The 24,372-nt window shown below is 40.4% G+C and overlaps 1 protein-coding gene across 2 annotated transcripts in view; it reads right to left on the reverse strand.

Moving 5' to 3' along the window:
* Positions 1-24,372, reverse strand: part of INTS9 (integrator complex subunit 9) — a 73,960-nt gene that overhangs the window by 41,151 nt on the left and 8,437 nt on the right. For both annotated transcript variants that reach the window (XM_087960251.1, XM_087960257.1), the window contains 4 exons: positions 16,853-16,913; positions 14,793-14,855; positions 10,022-10,161; positions 7,368-7,454 (listed from right to left, as the gene is read on the reverse strand). In XM_087960251.1, coding sequence (XP_087816377.1) covers positions 7,368-7,454; positions 10,022-10,161; positions 14,793-14,855; positions 16,853-16,913 — 351 coding nt within the window. The remainder of the gene's footprint in view (positions 1-7,367; positions 7,455-10,021; positions 10,162-14,792; positions 14,856-16,852; positions 16,914-24,372) is intronic.

Here is a 24,372-nt window from a genome sequence, read left to right on the forward strand (position 1 = left end):
GTACCGGGCCGCGCCATAAAAAAGGTTGGGGATACCGGGCCGCGGCGTAAAAAAGGTTGGGGATCACTGCGCTAGAGTAAGGTGGGAGAACTCCAAATGAGATGTTCCATTCAAGATAGGTGATGGCAATGAAATTTCTGCACACCACGTACATAGGCAGATATTTGTTGTATAGACCAGGGGATTAAGCAAGCTCCAACATGACTCAATAAAAGATGCAGGGTAATCTGTGTCAAGATTCATGGCATATACATTCAACAGCTTTGAAACTGAGAAGTATCTACTCAATTTTGATATAGAAGTTCATTCTTGGCTGGGAATTGCTGATTCTTGCCTCACCAAGTACTCTGCTCTAATTTCATCACCTCAACAGTATTCTGCCTTGTCTAAAATCTCACGGGAACTAGACTCCTGTCACATATTTGGTGTGTTCTTATTTGGTAAAATTAAGTCATATCTGGTTAAGTGAAGCTTACAAATCAAGACTTTGGACACCACATTGAAGGCAGCAGTATCTTTTCATGAAGAGAGTTGGTGTTTCACCAAAGGATTATAACATCACATAATAATATAATAAGGGTTAATTATGCTACTGACTCTGGTATTCAAATTTCTCAATTCCTGTTGGATATTGATTAGAGTCTCCATGATAATTTTTCAATTTTAGGACTATCTGAGGATAGAAATACGACAGTACCATTTAACATTGATGGGAGACCAACATCTTCAGAAGGGACAGAAGATTATCCTAAGAATTCTGACTGAGTTACGGAAAGTCGTTACTTGTTGTCATTCAGCTTTCTTTCTGTTGCTTTAGTTCAGATCCCAAGAAAATATCTTCCGGTTCTATCATCCAATGTCCACTTCCTATTTTTCCCTTTACTTGCCTTTCAAACGGTCTAGACTTTCTTTGCAGGGAAAAAACAACAGCAATGGCACTTAGACCTATATACCACTCCATACAGCACTGTCTAAACCAGGGGTGTCCAACCTTGACGGCTTTAAGACTTGTGGACTTCAACTCCCAGAATTCCTCAGTCAGCAAAGCTGGCTGAGGAATTCTGGGAGTTGAAGTCCACAAGTCTTAAAGTTGCCAAGGTTGGACACCCCTGGTCTAAACGGTTTACAAAGTCAGCATACTGACCCCAACAATATCATTTTATGACCTCGGAAGGATAGAAGACTCAGTCAACCTTGAACTGACAGGATCAAACTCCAGACAATGGGCAGAATTAGCCTGCAATACTGCATTCTAACCACCGTGCCACCAGGGCTCGTCTTCCTGATGAACTTTTTCCACTGATATAATTCCTTGTGTGTGGCTAGTCAAGTGGCCAATCCTGCACCTAAGTAACATCCCAATGTGTCCCCTTTGGCTTTCCAACAAATCTCTCCAACATTGATAGAGAATGTGCCATTATTGACGAAGGGGAGTGAAAAGCATTACCTTTATTATAATCCATTATGACACCATTTGATTTACAAAGCCTCTATGGGGTTTGATGCTGTCAGCAGTTGGCTCACGTTGCACAGAGTAATGGGGTGGAAACATAAACTATTCCGGTGCACTTAGTATATTTTCTGAAAAGCATTTTTCCCAAGAACTCCAAAGCTTATAGCTTTACCAATAAAGATAGCAACTCAATTGTATGCAGCCTATTTAGGACTGAAGCAGCTAAGCTGCACCTCATCTTGCAATAAACACTCTTGACAGTTACGAGAGTCAGAGAGTATGGCAGCCTAGCACAGTCACCACAACTAACTGAAAACAAAAAGAACATCATGTTAAGGTTGTATTTTATAGACATCATTGCCCTCAGGAAAGAGGTTCTAGTATGGTCACAGACAGTAACACACAATAAGACTAAGCCTACTCATGGTTGCTATTGACGAAAACAATTCTGAGAACAAGACTGCAGGGAAATTCCTGCTGATTTATGGGCACTGACACTGTTTAGTTTCCGAAGTCACTGGTGACATGTACAAGGTGCCACGTTCTCAGCAAACTGTTGAAGTCAATGTACGTTTAGTTTCACATGGTACCATTAAGCAACACAGAACCAGCACAAGGCGTGCAACAAAAGCTGAATGTCAGCATTATGCTAATTAATCCTAATTCAAAGAATAACAATCCGATCCTGAGACATTACACCAGCAGAGTAAATAAAGGAATTTAGCTACCGTGTTTCTCACAAAATAAGGCCGGGCCTTATTTTGTTTTTGAGCCCTGAAAAAACGGCTAGGACGTCTTTTCGGGGGGTGAATTAATTTCTCCCACCCCCCGCGCACCAGCACCGTCTCCAACAACAGCATCTGAGTTGCTCCTGCTTTCCCCCGTCCCGTATCAACAGGAAAAAAAGATTTTGAGGTATCCTGGGAGTGCCACACGCTGCGTTTTGGTTTAATCCCAAGCGGCTGGGTGGGCCTGAGAAGAGCCAAGCAGCATCTCTGCTGCTGCTACCCTTGGTACTCCAGCCTCAGGCTCTGCAAGTTTGCAAAAGTCCCAGTGTGCAGCCCGTTCCTGCATTCCAAGCACCCAGGCCGAGCTGCAGCTGTCCCTCTCTTGCCAGCGCCGTCTCCAATAACAGCAGCAGCAGCGGCGGGAACCGTGGAAGTTACGGAGGCGGCTCCCCCACCCAAGAAGCGGCTGAAATGCTTCCACGGTTCCTGCCGCTGCTGCCGCTATTATTGGAGATGGTGCTGGTGAGAGAGGAACAGCTGCAGCTCGGCCTTGGCGCTTGGAATGCAGGAACGGGCTGCGCACCGGGACTTTTGCAAACCTGCAGAGCCCGAGGCTGGAGCAACAAGGGTAGGAGCAGCAGAGACGTTCGCTCGGCTCTTCTCACGCCCACCCAGCCGCTCAGGATTAAACCAAAACGCAGTGTGCGGCACTCCCAGGTACCTCAAAATGTGGTTTTTTCCCTGTTGTTACAGGAACGGGGGAAAAGCAGGAGCGACTCAGACACTGTTGTTGGAGATGGAGATGGCGAGAGAGGTGCCAGCACCGGTGAGAACTGTGGAAGCTATGGAGGCATGAGAAGCGGCTGAAACACTGCTAGACATCCACACCAACGCCGCCCGCCTGCTGACCCGGGTAAGGGAGGGGTAAGGGAGCCCTCCATGCTCCATCATCGTGTTAGGAGCGGCTGATGATGAGGCGTGGCTGCCCGCAGGGCACTCCTAATGGCAAGTTCCCCCCTGCCTCCCCCCCAATTTTGCATGTTTTAAACTAGGCCTAAATTTGGGGGGAGGGGCTTAATTTCATTTTATGCCTAGAAAACATGCTGGGTCTTCCTATTGTGGGGGGCGCATTGTTGGAGAAACACGGTAGCAATGCCTTCAGTTGATCTACCTGGCTGAAGTTGTGGAAAGGGCTGCTGTACAGTATACAATGGGGTGAGGGGCTTCTGGTTTTAAGCCCTCCATTTTTCTAGGAGAGGGGAGGAGAGGCGTTTTAAAGACAGAATGCTGCTAATTCATATAGAATTCTTTATTGGCCAAGTGTGAATGGCCAAAGGAAATTTGTCTTCGGTGCATAAGCTCTCATTGTCAGGGCTGCCTTAACAGCATTATGGGCCCTGGGCAAAGCAGTGTACTGGGGCCCCTACAACAACTACTCACATGAATAAAAATGTAAATGGTTGATAAAATTAAACATATATTTATTTTATTGGCACTTCCAACGAATAAATATGTAATAAATACGTTGCTGTATTTATATGATACAAGGTGCATTGAAGGGTTAACATACACAGATTAGTATGGGGCCCCTATGTTTGTGGGGCCCACAGGCAAGTGCCCATCAGGCCCATGAGTTAAGACAGCCCTGCTCATTGTATATAAAAGCTATAAGTGATAAATCATGATCATAGTCATCATAAAAATACATTCATCCTAAATCATAAGATACAACACTTAGTTAAAGAATCAACATAAATCGTACTAGGAAACTAAATAAAACAATATAAACTGTAAAGATACAAGCAACAAAGTTATAGTCAGAAGTAAAAGAGAAGATAGATAATAGGAAAGATGAGAAGAATAATAGTAATACAGTCTTACTAAATAGTTCAACAATGTTGTGGGAATTAGTTTTTTTAGCAGTGATGGCATGTGGGGGGGACTGTCCTTTTGTCTAGCTGTTCTGGTATGCAGTGCACTATAGCGTTGTTTTGAGGGTAGAATATGTAAGCTGCCATATAAACCAATCTTTGCCAAGCTTATACTTATACTGTGAGTGGTTTAAGTACATTTTTTTGATGGAAATAATTTTTTTTATTCAGAAAACAACTTTTCTGAATAAATGCTTGAGGAGGCTTCTAAAGGAAAGATATATTTCAGCAGCCCAATCCACAGCTGCACAGAGCTTTAGTTTTTTTTTATTTTATTTATTTGATTTGCCAATTGTTTACAAGATAATAAGTATAAGTGTATACATAGTTGTGAACATATAAGTATAAGTGTATACATAGTTAACATTAGCTTTTTGAACAGTGCTGAACTGGAAACTCATTAGGCATCAGTATAACTGTTTTAACAAGAGACCTTCATGCTACTTATAATAAACCCTAATTAACATAGTTTGTAACATCCTTGACCGGGTTAAAGTTTCTGAAGATAACCATACACAGTAATCCAAACATGAAGAAACTAAGTAACCAAGGCATGACAAAAATGTCATTACTAAATGCAGGTAGTCCTCAACTGATGGCCACAGTTGAGCCCAAAATTTCTGTTGCTAGGTGTGAAGTGAGTTTTGCCCCATTTTTACAACTTTTCCTGCCACAAGTGAATCGCTGCAGTTGTTAAATGAGTAACACCATAGTTAAGTGAATCTGTTTTCCCCATTGGCTTGTCCGAAGATCGCAAAAGGTGATCACATGACCCCAGGACACTGCAATTATTATAAACATGAGTCAGTCGCCAAGCATCCGAACGCAAGTCACGTGACTATGGGGATGCTGCAACGGTCACGTAAGTCTGAAAAATGATCATCGGTCCCTTTTTTCAATGATGTTGTAACTTCAAACATTCACTAAGCGAACTGTTGTAAGTCGAGGACTACCTGTATAGGAATAGCTGGTGTGATAATGGATATCCCACGTGTGAGAGAATGAGACTATGGATGTTGAGAATGAGAATATGGACACTGAGGAGAAGATCATATTGTACGCCAGTTGTGCCCTTTCTAAACTGTGAGACCCTGAGCTCAATCCCTGATCATCACACACTTGGACTACTGCAATGTATTCTACATGGGGCTACCCTTGAAGAGTATTCTGAAGCTACAGTTGGCAAGACATGCAGCAGCACAGTCTTAGGGACCCCTAGAGTCGTGGTGGTGAACCAATGGCACACATGCCGGAAGTGGCACGCAGAGCCATAACTGCCAGGATGCGAGCACTCGCCCAGAAAAGGTCTACTGTGCATGCGCATGGGCCGCCCGCCTGACAGCTGATTGTTGGGTATCTGGCGTGCATGCGTGGGGACATGGAGACACTTGAGCATGGGCAGAAGCATGCAGCATGCGTGGGGGGGGGTCATGCATGTACAGCGCGGGTCGCACAGATTGCATGCACATGTGCAGGAGGCATGAGGGGCTGCGCGCATTGCCTTCTGGGTGATGGCACGTGAGGATGAGTAGGCAACCACGTGCGCAATTATCGGCATGGGAGCCCAAAAAGGTTAGCCACCACTGCCCTAGAGTGACCCATGTAAAACCACTGCTACATGAACTGCACAGGTTGCCGCTTTCTTCCAGGTTCAATTCAAGGTGTTGCTAATTATCTTTAAAGCCTTTATGACATGGGTCCATTGGCCAGCCCCGTTCTCTCCGGCAGAAGGGGCATGCTCCAGATCCCAAATAGCCAAGAAATTGCAACTGGTGGGTTCCAGGAGAAGAGCCTGTTCTGCATGGCTCTGTATTGCAATATCATGTCCCCTGAGGTGAGGCCTACCCGCCCCCCCCCCAACTTCTTGGCTTTCTGAAAGGCCCAAAAATCTGGCTCTGCCAAGTGGCTTAGGGCCTCGATGGGATCATTTGATTTTGGAGGTGGCTAGTAGATTAGGAGAAGATCCCACCTCACAGTAGTCTATTCACTGGTTCTTTTTATTCACTTCGTTGTCAATAAAGGAGAATATTTGCAACTCAGAGTTGGAACATCTGCAAGAAAACAAGCAAGCTCAGAGACCACCAAGGACCCCTCTGTTGTCAATTTTAATGTTTTAACTTCCAGTGCCCCATGTTTTAGTCTTTTAAACTTTGTAATCGTTTTATACTGTTATTTATGGCATTGTGAGCCACTTTGAATAGCTCGATAGTGAAAAGGGCAGCATATAAATTTAACAAATAAAGATGCTGCAGGAGGAAGGAGATTTGCCTTCAGCACAAAACCCAAATGAATCCCTTTCTGCAGAACCAGGGGCTCAAGCGGACTATTGCCTTCTGAAGGTTCTGATGGTTGCACTACTCTCTTTGGACCCAAAAATTCCATCCTGAAAGGAACTCTGGACAGATGATGGCCCTGAACAGTGGTGGGAATCAAAACTTTTTGCTACCGGTTCTGTGGGCGTGGCTTGGTGGGCGTGGCGTGCTTGGTGGGCGTGGCAGGGGAAGGACACGGCAAAGTCTCCATTCCCTCTCCACTCCTGGGGGAAGGTTACTGCTAAATCCCATTCCCTCCCCACCCCACTAACCTGCTTTCCAGCTCCATTCTCCTGTGCAGGGCAACGAAAGAAGACCCAGCCGATCAGCTGGGACTCGGGAGGCAGAGAAGAGATGGGGGCGAGGCCAGTCGGAGGTGGCATTTGCCAGTTCTCCAAACTACTCAAAATTTCTGCTCCCGGTTCTCCAGAACTGATCAGAACCTGCCGAATACCACCTCTGGCCCTGAAGCTGACTGATAGCATAGGAGGCATATAAGGGTCTTCTAACTAACCACAATAATGACCTGAAGCCCTTTTTTTGGTCCCAGCACATATTGGTTTTTTTTTGCTGAAGCAACATTTGAGCTACCTTTTTTTAACCTTTGCCTTTTTTAACCTTTAACCTGACCCTTCAGGCAACAGAGCAATGCCTTGTTTTATTCTAGATCTGCAGAATAGCTGCCGATGTTACCTACACTGGTAGAATCCGACCCCTTGCCTCAGTCACCTCAAATTGAAACACCCTCCTATATAGCCTGGCATTAGTTTTCTTTGCTGTCTTGGGAAATCCTCTTCCAGATAAGCTTGCCTGATGATGGCCAAACACAGGAGGGCCAAGGATAGAATAAGGAAATGAACTATAAAAGAATTAGTGAGCTCTCAGAGACACTTTTCAAAAGGATGAGGATGAGGAAGATGGGGAAGTGGCCGAGTGAACTTACCGCTGCACCTCCTTATTCTTCCACAAGGAGGCAGACTGAGCCTTCGGCACTCGCTCTATAAAGTTGACCAATTCCTCCATAAGAAGCCTGAAAACAGAAAAAGGCAGCTGAAGAAAATGAAAACATAGCAGGTAGAATTGACGCACTAGGATAAGTTTCTGAGGATTTTCCAAACAGCTAAATCACGCATGGTTTGATTTCTCAAACTGGACCAATTCTTTAGGTTTGATTGCTTCTCCGAATGAAGCATTCTTAACACAGCTGATGAATATTTGCTCTAATTGATCAGTGAACACAATAGAGGCAAATATGATTTTAGGCTGAAATGTGACATTTAGAATAATTACAAATTATCTCTCTGAGTAAACTTTGTCAGGTATTTAATTTCAGGTTGTTTTTTTTTTAAATAAATGTTTTTATTGTACAATTTTCCTTTCTATAACAGTTCCAATTATACAACATCGTTGTGTACTGGTTATATCAAATCCTGCTTTTCCTCCCCCGTCATATTATACATCCTAGTTACAACTACCATACAGTATAATCTCTTTTGACTACATCGTGTTATCCGGATTATAACTATTATTTGCTTAGTTTTACCATAATGCACTATTACAATTCTTATTTTGTGCATTTCATACTATATTCACATACAATTCAATAATAATATTTCTTACATTGTTTATTCTTACATATTTCCCTATCATTTCAGGTTTTCATAGCAGCTACACTGTGGCTTGTTTCATTAAGCTTTACTGCCATCACTCTAGCACATTGGTTACAGAATTCATCTGTTCTAGAAAAGGGAGCAGAGGCTGCCAGGAATAAGAGATCTCAGATGACCACTGAAGGGTCAGAATCTAATTCTTTTACCTGTTTCCTCCATTGATTAAATTAAGTGGAATTACTCCCATGGAACCACTGATGGATGCCAATGTTGATCTGACTGTCAAATCACTACCCAACCATCAACATTGTGACAGTACCAGTAAATTGCCCAATGCAAAGCCCAGATGTGAAAAATGATCCGATCCTGAAACACTCTTTTAGAAGAGATAAACTGGTCAGAGTACCGTCAGAGTACCTAGCCATCAGCATTACTTATTATTGTTTAATGTCAATGGTTTTTTTACGTTGTAGCATGGTTGTTGCACTATCCATTCAACTTTAATTCTTTCAAGTTATTTCTTTATTTTGCCACATTCCAAATTCAAGTCTAGAATCAATACATTGTTGGTCTCCTTTTCTGAAGTGACTAGAAGTGACACAGAACACAGGGAGCACCTGTTATTTTCTTCTCTTGAATCAACTAATTGCTGCATTTGCTCAAAGATCACATGCACATCTGACTTACACATATTCATCTTGTTAGATGCAAAATTCTCTTAACAGTAACAATAGTAAAAGTTTGTAATTTACTATTGAAAGCAAATATCTCAGCTACAGTTCTTTGAGCTAAGAGAAGCAGTTACCCACTGAATCATGTGCCAGAAAATAGGGTGGGACAAAAACAAATTTTAATTTCTATGTAAATATACTTGAAATTGTGGTACTTAAAAAGTTCTATTCCCCATATTTTAATTTATTCCCACATAAAATTTGGCAGCAAATTTTGAAGAAGCTCAGGGTCACCCACAATCATGAGTGCTACATGTGCACTTCTTATAATGGATACTAACTCAATTAGAACCCAAAGGAAACAAGAAAGCATTTAGTAACAGCTCTAAAGCCCTTAAAGATGGATCCCTTCTTGCAAAATCACAAGGCATAACATTTCTACATCATTCTGCTTATGTCTGACTTCATTTAGTGTCCTTTCTCTAGTTCTAGATGTAGAGTTAAAAGGTGGGTGGTTTCAAAAGATGCCAACAGTGGCGAACCACGTGGAAAATAAATCCTACGAGGAAAGACATGAGAATACTTAATATGCAGAAGCAAAATATCAGATTGGAAATATTATACAGATCAAATATCTAGAAGGCAGATTTCACAGGCAAGGACTAGCTTGAACAGCTAGATGAGAAGATATCAAAAGATAGATTCTGGTTAAACATTAAGTTAAATAACCAGATAACAAATAAAATTACCAAAGAAAACAATAAATAAAAAGGAACCAGATAAATATTCCCCCATTCTACTACAGTTCTTTAATCATGGGGAGACTAAGCCTATGGATTTCCTATAAAGAATGGGATTCTAAGGCTTACAAGCCCCTCTCTAGCTGCAAGATTTTATGGCTCAAGCTCAGTGAGTGCTGGCAGCCCTCCCTTTTGGACTCACTAATAATCTTTAGCAACTTGGAAATTTGGGGACTGTTGATTCTTTTCGATTCCTTTTTCTTCACAGGGGTAGGGCCATAATCTTCAAGGCCTACCTTTCTTCAGTATTGCAACACTCAAATAACTTTGCCAAACGCTCAAGTCTGATGTTTGATTTTCAACATTTGGGAAACAAGGAGTTCAACATGTGCACATGCTTTGAGTTTCAAATACTTCTTTGGCTTATTTTCAACCTTGTTAAAAGTTCCTTAAGTTCATGAGAAGCAATGTTTCTCTGCTGTCCGTTACCCCCTTTTCTTGCCCTTTGCCACTTCTTTCAGCATTGGAAGAAAATGGGATTATTAGATAACATTGCCTTAAGTGGATTTTTCTTACCTGCCGATCTGCACTGTTGGCTCAGTGGCATACACAGTTCCAGTGAACCCAGTGTGTTCTGTGATGTAGGGCAAGGCCATCATGCAGTGGTAATTGGAGATCAGGATCACATCCACTGTAGACAGGTCAATCAGTTCCATCTGAAAATATAACCCAGAAATCATTTGGAATGATTTCTCCATGCTCCTTTCATATATATGCCACACCCCCAGCAATAGTTGGATTAAAGAAATTTTGCCCACCACTCATCTGAGAGTTCTAAAATGGACAGAATATGCCTTAAGATTATTGTTAGTTCCTATTTACGTAACACACTGGTCTATATAAACAAGGAAGAAGAATTATCTGGTTCTTCACCTTAATTTTATTTCTATATAGCTCAGATCTCCAATATGGTATTTGAGGAACCAGGAGCCTTCATAAACCTCCCTTGCTGTCCAATGGGTTCCTGGTCCCACTTGACATTTTCATTAAAAAATAAAAACAGGAAGTTGGCATTTTACAAAGCAAACTATCCCCTTTTATTTCTATGAATGCCTCATAGCCACCAAAGAAAACAAAAGAAAAAAGTGGTTTTTCTTACAACTGAATAGCCACAAATGAAACATTACATTACTAAAGTCGGGTAGAAAATTTAGTTCCATGGAACTAAAGAGCCCACGTGTACAAATGTAGTGCCATTTGGAAGATAAAGAAGGCATCAAATTAGTGTCTCTTTAATGTACATTTTCTAACATAGGTAGCATGGGGACAGTGTTGAAAATGACTTTTTTCCAGGTTGGTCATTAATTCTTACAGAGATGGTATTCAGCCAGTTCTGACAGGTTCTGGAGAACTGGTAGTGGAAATTTTGAATAGTTCAGTGAACCGGCAAATACCACCTCTGACTGGCCCTAACCCCATCTATTCTCTGCCTCCCAAGTCCCAGCTGATCAGCTGGATCTTCTTTTGTTGCCAAAGCAAAAAGTAATTGTAATTTTAAAATTAGGTGGTAATTTACTTAAATATGGCACGTTTACTTAAATAACTACAGCAAATACGATAACGTCATATACTTAGTAATTTCTAAATTTGTATGTGTATATATGTGTGTAAACATACAACACACACACACACACAGAGTCACACACTTTTCTGAAAAATGCTTGTAATTTGGAGTCCATTCAGGTTTTATCTCAAAGTCTTAGAATTACCCAACTTTAGAAATTGCATTCACATTAGAACTGGCCAGTGCTTTGGATTCAAGGGAAGAAGGTATTCTATAGGTATGGGATGGGTGGGAATGTAAGACCTCTCAGAAGCTGCTTAAATCAAAACACCCCTAAGGTGAGTTTATTCAAGGAGTTCCTAACAGGTAGAATAAGAATCCCTAAGCCATGTGGTCGAAAGAACCTTTTTGCCTAGAAATCTGAAATATTGTACCATCTTGGTATGCAGTAGACTTCCCCAAGCAGTGCCCTTCTACTTTGCTAGATTATAATTATAAAAAATAATTCCACACTGAAGAAAAAGTAGGTCTACAGAAAATCCTCAGAAAATGAAGATGCAGCTGAAAGACTGAACTTTCAGACTCTAGTTATATTCTCTTGTCTACCGCATCTGAAATTAATTCCTGTCCTCTTGTTGCTAGCTCTAAAACCTGTCCAATTTCAGGGCTGGAAATGAGTTTAATCATTTTCAGACTATTCTGCGAGTACAGGAATAGAATCAGATAAAATGGATTTACAAGGCTGAAGAAAAAGATTTTGCTTCCTGTAACAAGAAATATTTACAGGTATGGCTGGGACACTGGTGGACTCAATCTGGAGAATTTACCAGAAACTTAACCTCTAACTCAGTTATTATGGAGCAACTAACGACATTCAATAGTCGTCAAGCAGAAAAATTACCCAAATCTAAACTTATTGATTTGAAGTTAATGGTGGAGAAATCAATCAAATTGGCTGTTTAAAAACTAAATGTCTCCTAATAACTAATTACTGACCTGGGGGGTTCCTTTTTATGTTGAGATTAAAATTGAACCCATGGAAGATGTTAAAATTAATACAGTGCAGAATCATGACTAGAATTGGAAAGATATACTAAAACAGGTATTAGAAAAGTTTCTCATAGGGAACAGTTGTTTGGTTCCCTTTAACTTAATTAGCTTGTGAAATCTACCACTATAATAAAATAATGGGCCTTGGGGGGGAAATATTTAAATGCCATGATATGTCAATACTTAAAAAGATTAGAACTGTGCAAGCCATAATATTCCCTGTGACATTCTATGCAAGCAAAAGTTTGACATCAAAGAAGCAGGATAGGAAAATGCTTTTAAACTTTGGTGTTGGAGAAGATTTTTGAGAACACCATGGACAGCCAAGAAAACAAATTAATGGACCATCAGGAAAAAAAAATTGGTTTCTCACTTGAAGTGAGGTTCAGGTTCAAACTGTTCTGTTTCAGATACTTTATGCAAAGACTCAACTTTCTAATGCTTGGAAAAGTGGAAGAAAAGAGAAGAACGGAAGAGAAGATGGATGGACTCACTTACACTGGCAGTGAGTGCACAATTGGGAACTTGAAATAAAGGTTAGGGATAGATCGTCACAGAGAAAATCAATCTATGTGGTCACTAGGAATTGAAGATGATGGCAAATAATCAATCAATCAATCAATCCAAAGGAAGGTCAAACAAGTTCATGAGTGAACAGGCTTATTTCAATGGTTGTAATCTATTAATTCAAAGGAATCTTCATATGCAGATTAGAAATGGGACAAATAGTAACAACAACAACAACAACAATAATTTATTAAATCTGTATACCTCCTACTGACTTTGGGCTGCTTACAGTTCTTAAGTACCCATCTCTTTTCCTGCTTATGAATTTATATAAAACATCCAGTAAGTTGATAGGTGAAGATAAGCAGACCTTAGCCTGATCCATTAAAGGATGGACCAATACTATTAATCAATGGGGTGCACAGCTTTCTCCAGCCTGGAGGCAAAATACATGCCAGGTGTCACACTCCAAAAAGTAACAGGTGAGGCTGGGACAATAATTAACTTTGTTTTTTATTCCATTTACATGTTGATTTAATTAAAATAAATCTTTATTACTAAATAAAGTTAATAAAAATAAACCAGATTACTCGCCGGATATCTTCAAATAACTTAAAATTGTTAAAAACTTCGGTTTTGGTAATAGATTCCAGAGGTTTCTGAAGGCTATAATCAAATATTTCAACAGCTTCAATTTGCCACTGAGCTTTCTGATTGCATAATTCTGCCTTAAAAGGTAGAAGATTGACAAATAGAACAGATTGAAACAAATTTATGTTTTTGGGGGGTGAGAATTGAAAAAGTTCATAAGAACAAAATCAACTTTATTTTTCATTTCAAAACTTTCATCTGACATAGAGAGATTTCTTCCATTTGGTAATCTCACCCAAAACAACACGAATATCCTAAATCAGAGTCCCATTGAGTGGGGCTTTGATTAAGATGCTCACTCTCCCCTGTCCTGGGTACCCTGGGTATCCTTGATGGCCAGAAGAAGACATTAGCCAGAAATAAACAGAGGTCCATGAATTGCCCTATATCACTCAAGGGAAGAAGCACTGTGCATATTGTAACTCATCATACTTTGAAAGAAAATAATGGGGGAGAACAATCAAAAAGCAATTTCTATGGCTACATACAGATATTTCTATATACATATACAGACCCAGTATATTACTGCTTTGGGAGGCAAGCAACATTATACAAAGTGTGATAAAAGAAATGTCAATTAAGGGAGAGATATTAACAATACAATTAGGCACAACTACTAGGAGTAAGTATTACTAATTTCAGTGGGACTCACGCATAATTAATGAGGATATAATTACAGCCTAAACATATGAATTTACCTTCTACTATAGGAACCAGTGGGGTGTTAAATAATGGCAGTTCTCTAGTATCTTAGGCTAGAAAAAATATTTCCCTTAAAAAAAAACCTGATAAAAAAGTGGACTTTTTTTATTAGGTGATACCAGAAATTGAACCAGAAAACTTTTGCAGACAAAAGCAGACATTTCTTTCTTTGAATTCTAACTCTTGGCTACTAGTTGAGTAGAGAAAAACAACCGTTTGAACCTGAATGCCACAACTGAACTTTATAATATAGATTTGATCAGTTCTAATAAGAGTAATGAACTGGTCTATCTCATAGGGCTGCTGAAAGACTTTCCAGTATGGAATCTGTGAGCTCTTTTGAAAATTAGAATATAAACATGTTGGGCCTTATTATTTTATTATATTAGAAAATGTATGGGCAGAGCCATAAGCTGGCTTTAGGAGGGAAAGAAGCAGAGTTAAGGATTACAATTCTGTTTTCCTTAAATTTGACAAAAAGCCCCAAATCAGGATTTTCCAACCTTGGCAACTTTAAGACACATGGATTTCCCAGAATTCCCCAGCCAACCATGCTGGCTGGGGAATTCTGGGAGTTGAGGTCCACATGTTTTGAAAGTTGCCAAACTTGAGAAATCCTGCCCTAAATGTTTGAGAAAAAAGGTAGCTTTTCAGCAAGAGCTTATGATTTATTCTTCTAGAAATATTTTCTCTCTTGCAAGGTGGATGTTCTGGACCGCCCCTAACTCACAAATGCCATTTTAACATTAATACAGAACTAGTAAGCGATCAGATTTCTCTGGGGCTATACTGCAGTTCTGGCTAGAACTTCCACTACTAACTACCAAAGCACTAAGAGAAATATTTTGAATTGTGTCCAATAAGGAGACCCACCTCTGGCAAACAAAACTCAGGAACAGAGTCCACAAAGACACGGCCAGAACAGTCTTTCAGCTCCTAGGGATGGGGTAGAAAGAAAATAGGCATTTAACTATAACCAAACAGACCACAATGACATTCGACTCTGTGTTAATGGATAGTACTATAACATTTTAAAGAAAATTAAAAAATAATTCACTGGTTAGTCAGATGAGGTAAATAAATCCTAGGAGATGCAGTTCCACTGGGTGAGTATCAATCCAATTTTTCTTCCTTGACCTGGCACTAGAGCTGAACAACACTGGACTTAGCAAAGGCTTAAAAGTTAACAAATCCTCCATTTTTAACCGAGGACTGTGTCTGGGCACAGTTGAAAATCACCCCTCTCTCCTTTTTGGTTTGTTTTATTTTTATTCCTTGGCTCTTAGATTCTTTGCTTTCTCTACTGACTAAAGCCCCACTTTTCATTCCCTTGATTTTCAGGATTGAAGTTGTGCTTTTAATTCCTTAGCAAAGTATGACCACATAAATATTCTAGATTCTTTGCTTTCAGGTCAATTCAAGCCCCTTTCCTTAACATCTGGACCACTAACTGAAGCCCATGTAATGAGGTCTGAGATGAAATAATGGCCCACAAATGGAAAACTGTAGTAATTTTATCTCTGTGTAATTCTAAAGAGAAGATTATTTTTTGAAGGAGGGATTCTCCATCTATGAAATCACAGCTTTCCTATACATAACATACTATCCTGCTCTTTTAAGTATCTAGCATTGGGATTTGGATTCAGTTCTTAAGAAACTCTCAACAACTTTGCCAAGTTATACACACCAACCATTATATCTGACAGAAAGCCCTTAAACTTATCAAGAGAACTTAGAAGGTGAATGGGTAAGCAAGGGGAATTTCAATGCCCCAGTGAACATTGGATTTAAAAGAATTGCATCCAAATGCAGCAAAGACCAACATTCTCCTTACAAAATAAAGTGTTCACCTTTAACCCCAACCTTTAACTCCCAATTCTGAGCAGAACTAGGGAAGTAATTTGTCATTCTAAGCAAATTAGATCCCTTGAACGGACTCTATTGGGGCTAAATCAAAATACTCTGAAAGTCCTAATATTAAACTTGTTACTATGTGCCCCTTTGAATTCTCTCAAGGATCAGAGTCACTGGAGAGACAGACAGGTGTTGTGGTTAATGTGATGGACTAGTGCTGGGAAGACCCAAGTTCAAGGTGATCTTCAGCCATGATAATTAAGGGGCTGACATGGGTGATCTGACTTCCAGATCTTTAAGGAGCATATCTGTCAAGCCCATAGCGGTTACTATACATTAAAAAAGCTACAGTAGGAAAAACAGGTGTTTGTGTTACGGAAATCTTGCCTACTGGTTATGTTTCCTTTAACAACCCTTTCATCTCTTAAGTTAATTAAGGCAAAGATTCCTTGACCCTTTTGTCACTTCTTGATGCAACAGGAAAGTGATTACCCATTATCCTGATAAAGTCAGGAATATACAGAAGTCCCAAAGTTAAAATATTCTGCAAAGCAACATCTTTCCCAAACTCTTGAGGGGTTCATTGCATCACAAAGGAATCTTAAAAAGTGCCTTCAAGAGTTTTCAAGGACCATAGGGAATCTGCTGAGCAAAGTAGCTTGAAACAAATCTTCCAATACATGAGATCTGTCCATACAGGGAATCTTGAGATGACTTCACTAGATGTATAATCAAGCTTGAGCACTCCCCCTTAAGACAAGTACAATTTAAGCAATACTTTGAAAATAGAAAAAGAATTGTAATTGTTCCAATGCATTTTTCATTTGTTATAAGACACAAGACCAGGAAATATTAATCAAACAAGGTACAATTACAAAGAGAGGTAGCTGAAAAAAGTAAATGGAGGGACGATATTTTATAATATATTTGATTTCCCAGCTCAAAATTGGACTTGAAAATGTTGCTCATTTTGATGACAGTTTTGTTTTCTTCACTGGGTAAATGGATTTTGCTTAGACATGGTTTCATTGCCCAATTAGTTAAATTCACTGAGAATCCTAATCCCATTGGTACATTACCTTGTCCAAGAAAATGCTTCCATCTTTTAAGATCCATCCTGGGAGCTTGGATAGCCTTGGACTGTAAGGAAGTAAAAACATTGTTTTAATCAGCACCCATTTTCCAAGATCTGCATATAAAACATTGATAATGTACATGCTTCAAAATAATATTAAGTAAGCATTTAAGAAAATTTTGCTGTAACAGCAGCTTGACTAAAAGCTAAAGATTTCATTCAATGTTTTTCAAACTTGGCAAGTTTAAGATATGTGGACTTCAACTTCTAGTATTCTGATTTAAGAGGACAAAACTTCAGAAGAAAGTAAGGCCATAAGTTAACTTAGAACTCTAGATTTTGGTCATGAAGTGTTACAAGCCTATTAACAATATTCGCCCATTGTGGATACAGGTGATAAATAAAATGACCCCATCATTATCCTGGCATTTCACTGCATGCTAAAATATGGGGAGAAAAGTGAAGCAGAAACATACAAGTTCACGACAAAGGTGATTATCTATTTATTATTAAACAACCCATGATCCATTGGGTCATCCATACTGAAAGAGAGAAACAGAATGACCATGCGTGGATTACTATCTGATTTTTCTCATCATTTCATTGAAGGGAACTTAAATGGAGTTCTTTGAGAACAGCTTTGCCAAATTGTTGGGGGGATGAAATTGATACATTCTTCCATAGTTCTTGCTGGCAAAACCATACGTTCAGGTAATTCTATTTTATCATTTTGATTTTTTTCTGATTTTTATCTACCGTATTTGCCGGCGTATAAGACGACTTTTTTGCCCTGAAAAAGATGCCTCCAATTGGGGGGGTCGTCTTATATGCCGGGTCGTCTTATACGCCGGCAAATAGTAATTGGGAAGCACTGCGGCTGCCAGCGGCTGAGGCACTTTGTCACCGTGGAAGCGAATCCGTGAAGCCGAAGGAGCAGCCAGCCTTCTCCCAGCTCCCAAGGAAACGAGGCTCGCACGCCCGAGCTCCGCTGAGGTATCCGGCTGGGGCTGTCAGGAGTTGTTACCGCTGGCGCGGCTCGCGCGGCTCCAGTCCGCGTTGCCTCGGGAAGGAAAGGCAAAACCAGGAGCCGCTGCTGCCATTGCAAAGCGCCGCCGCGCTCTTCCTTTTTCCTTTCCCTTCCCGAGGCAACGCGGACTGGAGCCGCCCAGCGGTAACAACTCCTGACAGCCCCAGCCGGATACCTCAGCGGAGCCCGGGCGGTGCGAGCCTCGCTTCCTTGGGAGCTGGGAGAAGGCTGGCTGCTCCTTTCGGCTTCACGGGATTCGCTTCCACGGTAGACAAAAGTGCCTCAAAAAAAAAAAAGTGCAAAAGTGGAAGGCGTGCGGAAGAGGGGCGAGTATATAACAAACTATATTTTGAGTGGGAATGTTGGGGGTCGTCTTATACGCCGGGTCGTCTTATACGCCGGCATATACGGTACTCCAAATTTAATAAAAACTCAGAAAATCTTCCTTCTCCCTCATCAATTGCATGATTTTTCTTCAATTGAAACTTGTCAAAGATTCTCTATAAATAGAATTTGTTGATGCATAACTTATCCACATCAGAATCATTTCCTCTTTTTACAACTGGTACAAGTTAATACCACCACAGCAAATGGTTAAAATACCCCCTCCCCCATGACTTCAAAGTTCTGCTTCCTAATCATGGGCTTCTCATCCCAGACAATAAGCTTCACTTGTCAAAGCAAATGTGCAGCATTGGAGGCTTTTTTAATGTTACAAAGAGTATTTTGAGGGCTATCTTGAACCTTGAATGTACTGTCCGACCACCAGGCATCATTGTTGCTGCGCTACTGAGGTAGTATAGCAATAGTAACATCTCCATCTCTCTTAAATTTAGTGAGAATCAAGTTAGTAACAAATGTCTTTCCTGTTCCTCCTAGTGCATCAATGAAAATCATTGAAGATTGCTTTGCAAGCACTTGCACACTGTCTTATACTGCTCTTTGCTCATTATTCAATAGAGGCTTGTCGTGTAGTATAAATTCCTGCTGTTTGTTTCTGTTTTATTGCAACTCATGCAATAAAACAATAATAATTCCTGATTGACACCATTCTGATTAACTGTACTATTTGTCAGTTTGGCCAAGTTACATTCTTCAAGTTATAGTTGGAAATACAGAAGAACTTGTTCATGATGCCTCTTATTGATCATGATGGTAGGATCATTAATATTTCTCCTCTCAATTTGGAGGAAATCTTCAGACGTTGCACTCCTGAACTGATTCCACATTGTTGTGAATTGTTGATTTTACTGTTTGATAGCAAGATGACAAACAAATCTCTCAAGAGCTCTGGGGATTCTTGTTATTTCAACATGTCGCACAGTTTGTTGCCAATGATAATCAACTAGCAACAATCCCGTCTCTCTCTGCAGACATCTCTGAATAATGGAAGAACATGTCCATTAAGAGTCTTTGATGATTTGAGAAACAGTAGCCCCCTTATGTGATGATGAAGCAACCTCAAGCAGTGGTCACCAATTTGTGTACAAACAGTGTACACTCGACCAAGAACATTGGTTACAAAAATTCCAGAGAACTCCTCCAGTCTTTCCCCCACTTTTCTTCTTTCCCATCTCTTATTACTCCAAGTGTAGAACCTTGGAATATCCATATAGTTCAGCATTTTTGCAAATGAATCATGTTTGCAAAGATCCATGAATTTTGTTAATGTGTTTTTTGCCATATCACCATTAAGTACACAGCAATATTATCTCGAAAGAATAGTCAATGCTTTTGTGGAAGGTGCACTTGAAGCCAAACAACAGTCAGTTCCTGTGCATGAATCTGAAATCCAAGTATTGATGCAACAGCTTCAGAGGACCTAATGTATCTGCCTGTCAAATGCTGTGTGATTTTTGTCTTCTCTATTCAATGCAAAAGCTGCCTGATTACTCCTCTTCCTGGTATACTTGATGTTGGATTTGACAGATGAGCACATGAGTATACCATTGAGATGTCAGTTGAACACACTTAATAGTTGTGTATTCTGGAGTACCACCCATTGAGTTTTAGGTCAAGTCTGTCGTCCTGCTTGATGTACTTCAAATCCTCCTATAGATAGGATATGAATCATCACTTGTATGCTGATTAAATGGCTTTTGGTACTGCTTACTGAATGTATCATTCCAAACATCCTGAGTAACTGCTGCAAAATGGACTATGGGTCATGTGCTTTAATAGCAATTTATGCAGCTCTGGATGTTCATTTAGGTCTGGTATTTTGGCTTGCACAAAAGTATCACGGTTGTCTTGGCTTGGATGCTTAATGAAGCTACAGCAAAGAGTGCAGATGAGAGAAACCCTGCTTTTGGTATCCATACTTAGCACATAACCCAACTAAGAGACCATGTGTTCCAGTGCGGTACTTCAGGAACAACTTTGTCTTTAAGCTGAATACTCACAATTAAATTGGGATGAGCATTTGGCTGCTGCTTTTTTAAAAATGCTGTGTAATTCAGGTGAGTTTGAATTGTATGTCACTGTAATGAAAAATGAGGTATTGCATACTTCCGTATATACATCATGGCATCTTGACATCATTTCATCATATATCTTGGTCCTCCAACAAATGTTGGAGAGTCAATGATGCGCCTTCTGATGTTTCTAAAATCATCATCATCATTCAATCAGTCAGACTACTGTATGTTGTTGTTCTCAAGATTGCTTGATTCATTTGGATGTAAGTCAGCCTCATCCTTTCAATCTTAGCAGTCATGTCAACCACGTATTGTTGTAATAGTCATCCTCCTCTTAGAAGGTTATTAAACTCATTCTCATGGTTCATTATTCAATATGCATAGTAATGCATCACCGTTAAGTTTCTTGTTGTTTATCATTTGAAGCTGATGATGCCAGCCATCATCTCAAGAGGAAACAAAAATAGGTATTGAAAGCTGTCAAGGGAGAGATGGGACTCTGGAATTATTTACAAGCCACCTTCTTGTTTTTTCAACATAAATGTACCGGGCAGGATATGTCTCTTCAGAGGGCTATGGAAGGACTGTTCTACCTGATCTCCAGGAGCTAATGGCAGGACTGGTCTCTTTGTGGAGGGCTAGAGTAACACCACTCTCCTGAAGCTCTAGGCAGCAGCTTGGCAGTGCTGGAGTACTGAAGCAGCTACAAACCTGCCAAATTTCAATCCCATGGAAATCATAATGCTAATGCTTTCTGACATAATGTCATTATTTTATTCATCTTAACTTTGTTGTACTCCTATAACATTTTTGTACTACAGGCATAATTCCATAGGGTAGGCAAAAATGTCATGGAAAATGTAATAGAAATAGCAGCAAAGTTCTCTCTCTCTCTCTCTCTTTTTTTTTTGAAAAGAGAGCTATACATGTGGGAAGAAAATGTGTCCTTCACATCACTAGTAAATGGATTACCCTGAGTTTAATGGTAATAAGAAGCAATTGAAAAATGCAAGAAGATGGATAAGAACTAAAGTGGCTGATGTCAACTTCAAACTGAACCTGGCAGAAACCATTTTGTTGGTTCTCAGTTGCCACACAGTATGGGAGTGGGCAAGGAAGCTGGAATGCACTGCCAGACACAACACTGCTCTATCTTGTGGGAACCAAGGTCACCTCCACAGGTGTCGGATGGAAAGGGAGCCCGCCAATGAACCTAATTGGACAATGTGACCTGTGACACTTGTGGTGGATCATTTACTGTTTTAACTATGCTGAAACCGTGGGAAATATTCAGAGTCGGTTTTACATTTAATCATGCCAATATGATGTGCTCAATAAAGAAGTTCTTTGAGAGAGATCTGAGTCTCGGAGTTCTGATTTGCTTGGGCTTGTTAGTCGGAACCTTGACACTTGACTGACACCAGAAAGACCCACTTTCTACTTTCTACTCCATCTGCAGCCACAGCAGCTCACTTGGTGATTTTTCAGCTCAACCTACCTCACAGGGTAGTTGTGAAGAAATATAACAAAATCCAGCATGATGTATGTGTCTTGAGTTGCTCAACAAAGATAGGATATGGATACCTGACCATGTTCATGTGCCAGGAAAGGGGCATATAAATGTGGCAATAAACATACCCAACCCTTTCTTTCTTGTTGCTTCTTTAAGAGCCACATGAACAGCCAATTCCTTGCTGCTGGGTGTGGTAGGGAACAAGGGATTACAAGAGGGCAGGGAAACTGTCACAGGAGATTCCAAATGAGCACTGTGCTGTCCAGACAGTATATAAATAACTGGGAATTGAGATAGTTAAGTTAGAATTGGGAGCTGTCCCCTTAAGGGAATGCCTCATGGTAAATGTAGTTAATGCATCATGGGAAATGTAGTTCATGTCATGTGGTAATCCTGATTGGTCACTGAACTGACCCTTGGTTGGGTTGGGGGAGTTTCCTTCACTCCTGCTTGTACCCCAGCAGCGTGCTGGTGTCTCACCCTTTGCTCCATCGTTATGGGATGAAAGAGCACTGTATTTTTACACTATGAAGTCAGCTATGTAAAGAATTGGATATTAGATGAAGCTCGACATAACTGTGAGTTATATTTGAGGATGCCTTGTGACCCAATAAAGAAACTTTGTATGGAAGCCTTTGTAGAGTCTGCCTGTCTGTCTTTATACTCACCCAGTAATTAAAAGCAGAACAAGCACTATGTGACTGCAGCAGCAGCCTGACCACAGCAGCAGCCTGAAACAACGACAACTTTCCCCAATTTCATTCCCTTGGGGGTCATGGCTCCTAGATTTGGATTCATTCTGTACAGTAGCGTATTTGAGGTCACTTGATCCAAAAAGTGGTTGTCCTGTGATTCACCATTCCTCTTACTTAAATGTTATGAGAGCCAGGATTTTAGTGGTACAGTAGTTTCGACTTATGACCACAACGGGGCCCAAAATTTCCATTTGCTAAGCATGGAAGTTAAGTGAGTTTTGCCCCATTCTACAACATTTTTGCCACAGTTGTATTAAATGAATCAACACAATTTTAAGTGAATTGTGCTGTCATTAAGCAAATCTGGCTCCCTCCATTGACTCTGGAAGCCAGCTGGAAAGGTTACAAATGGTGATCTCATGACCCTGGGATGCTACAACCATTGTTAATACATGCCAGTTACCAACGCCCCGATTTTGATCATGTAAACATGGGGATGCTGCAATGTGTGAAAAACAGTCACAAGTAACCTTTTTCAGTGCCGATGTAACTTTGAACAGGCACAAATGTGTAAATTGAGTACTACCTATATAGAGACTCTTACAGACTACTGCACTTTAGCAAATTCCTTGCACTTTACAAGTTTCTGATTAAAAGGTAAGATATACAATGATAAGCATAATTTCCCTGTGTCTATTCTCCAACCAGTCATCAGATTAAGAGCTGTTCGAAAAAGTGCCTACCTAAATAGGCAGGAGGATGTCATATAAATTTACTGAAGGGGGCTATTCTAAAAGGATCAAGCCAGAACAAGTCCCACTACCACAACAAATGGTGCATTGTTTCCTGACCCCTCCCCAATCTTACATGGGAAGGAGACCCTCAACATTCCTATTCAGGACAGGTAGCCTGGATGGATAAGTTTTACCTGCAGGAGACAGTTCTAGATTTACAGCATTTGAATGCCGAGCCATGTAGGTTTTATAAGTTAAAACTGCACTTTTAAATGATACTCAGAAGCCTATCCTACTAGCCAGTGCAGAGCTATCAATCATGGAACGTAACACTAATATAATAAGATAATGGTAGCTCTCATCCACCAATATGCGGGCTGCTATGTTTTGTACCAACTGCAGTTGTTGGGTAGTCTGCAGAAGGCACAGTAAATAAAAAGCAATTTGCAGTACTGTATTGTGTTCTAGAGGTGATAAGGAGAGGATTCACTGCCATTAGGGCTTCTCCTTCCAGGAAGGGCCATAGCTAGCACATCAATCAAAGCTGGGCAAGACTCCACTAGCCATGCCCTCCACTCACCTCATAGTTTCTATGAGTCTGGGAGAAAACCAATGTGCAGACCTGCTCTTTCAAGGGAGCACAACTCTTAGCACAGCATAAAGTGAGCCAGATGATTTCTGGAAAAAAATGGCAAGCCTTCCTTAACAGGGTTCAACTTCACCCAATTTTTTTCCATCCATCTCCTCACAGCTTCCAAGAACCAGGTCAAGACTCCAAATGTATATTCAGCTTAGACCAGGTTAGATCTGAATATGACCTGTGTAACAAGATACCTCAGCCCCTAATGACAGATGACCTCTCCCCATAGCTTCAGATATATGTTAAAGAAGAGAGGAGAGAGAATTGAACTCCATTATGCAGCACAAATAAGCAATAGATTCATTTCTCTTCTGCTACGATAAACTAGTGTCCCCCCACAAGCAATGTAGAATGATATCATGATTGATGGTATTAAAAAGGTCTAAAAGAAGCTGGAAGGATTGCATCTATAAGGTTAATGCAATAAAACAGGGCTGTCAAAATTGTGGGCTGCTGGCCGGATGCATCACGCATTGGCCACGCCCATGCCTGGTTTAG

The sequence above is a fragment of the Notechis scutatus genome, chromosome 1, assembly GCF_049901735.1.
Source record: "Notechis scutatus isolate UNSWTSFEM ecotype Mainland chromosome 1, rNotScu1.2, whole genome shotgun sequence".
NCBI lineage: Eukaryota > Metazoa > Chordata > Lepidosauria > Squamata > Elapidae > Notechis > Notechis scutatus.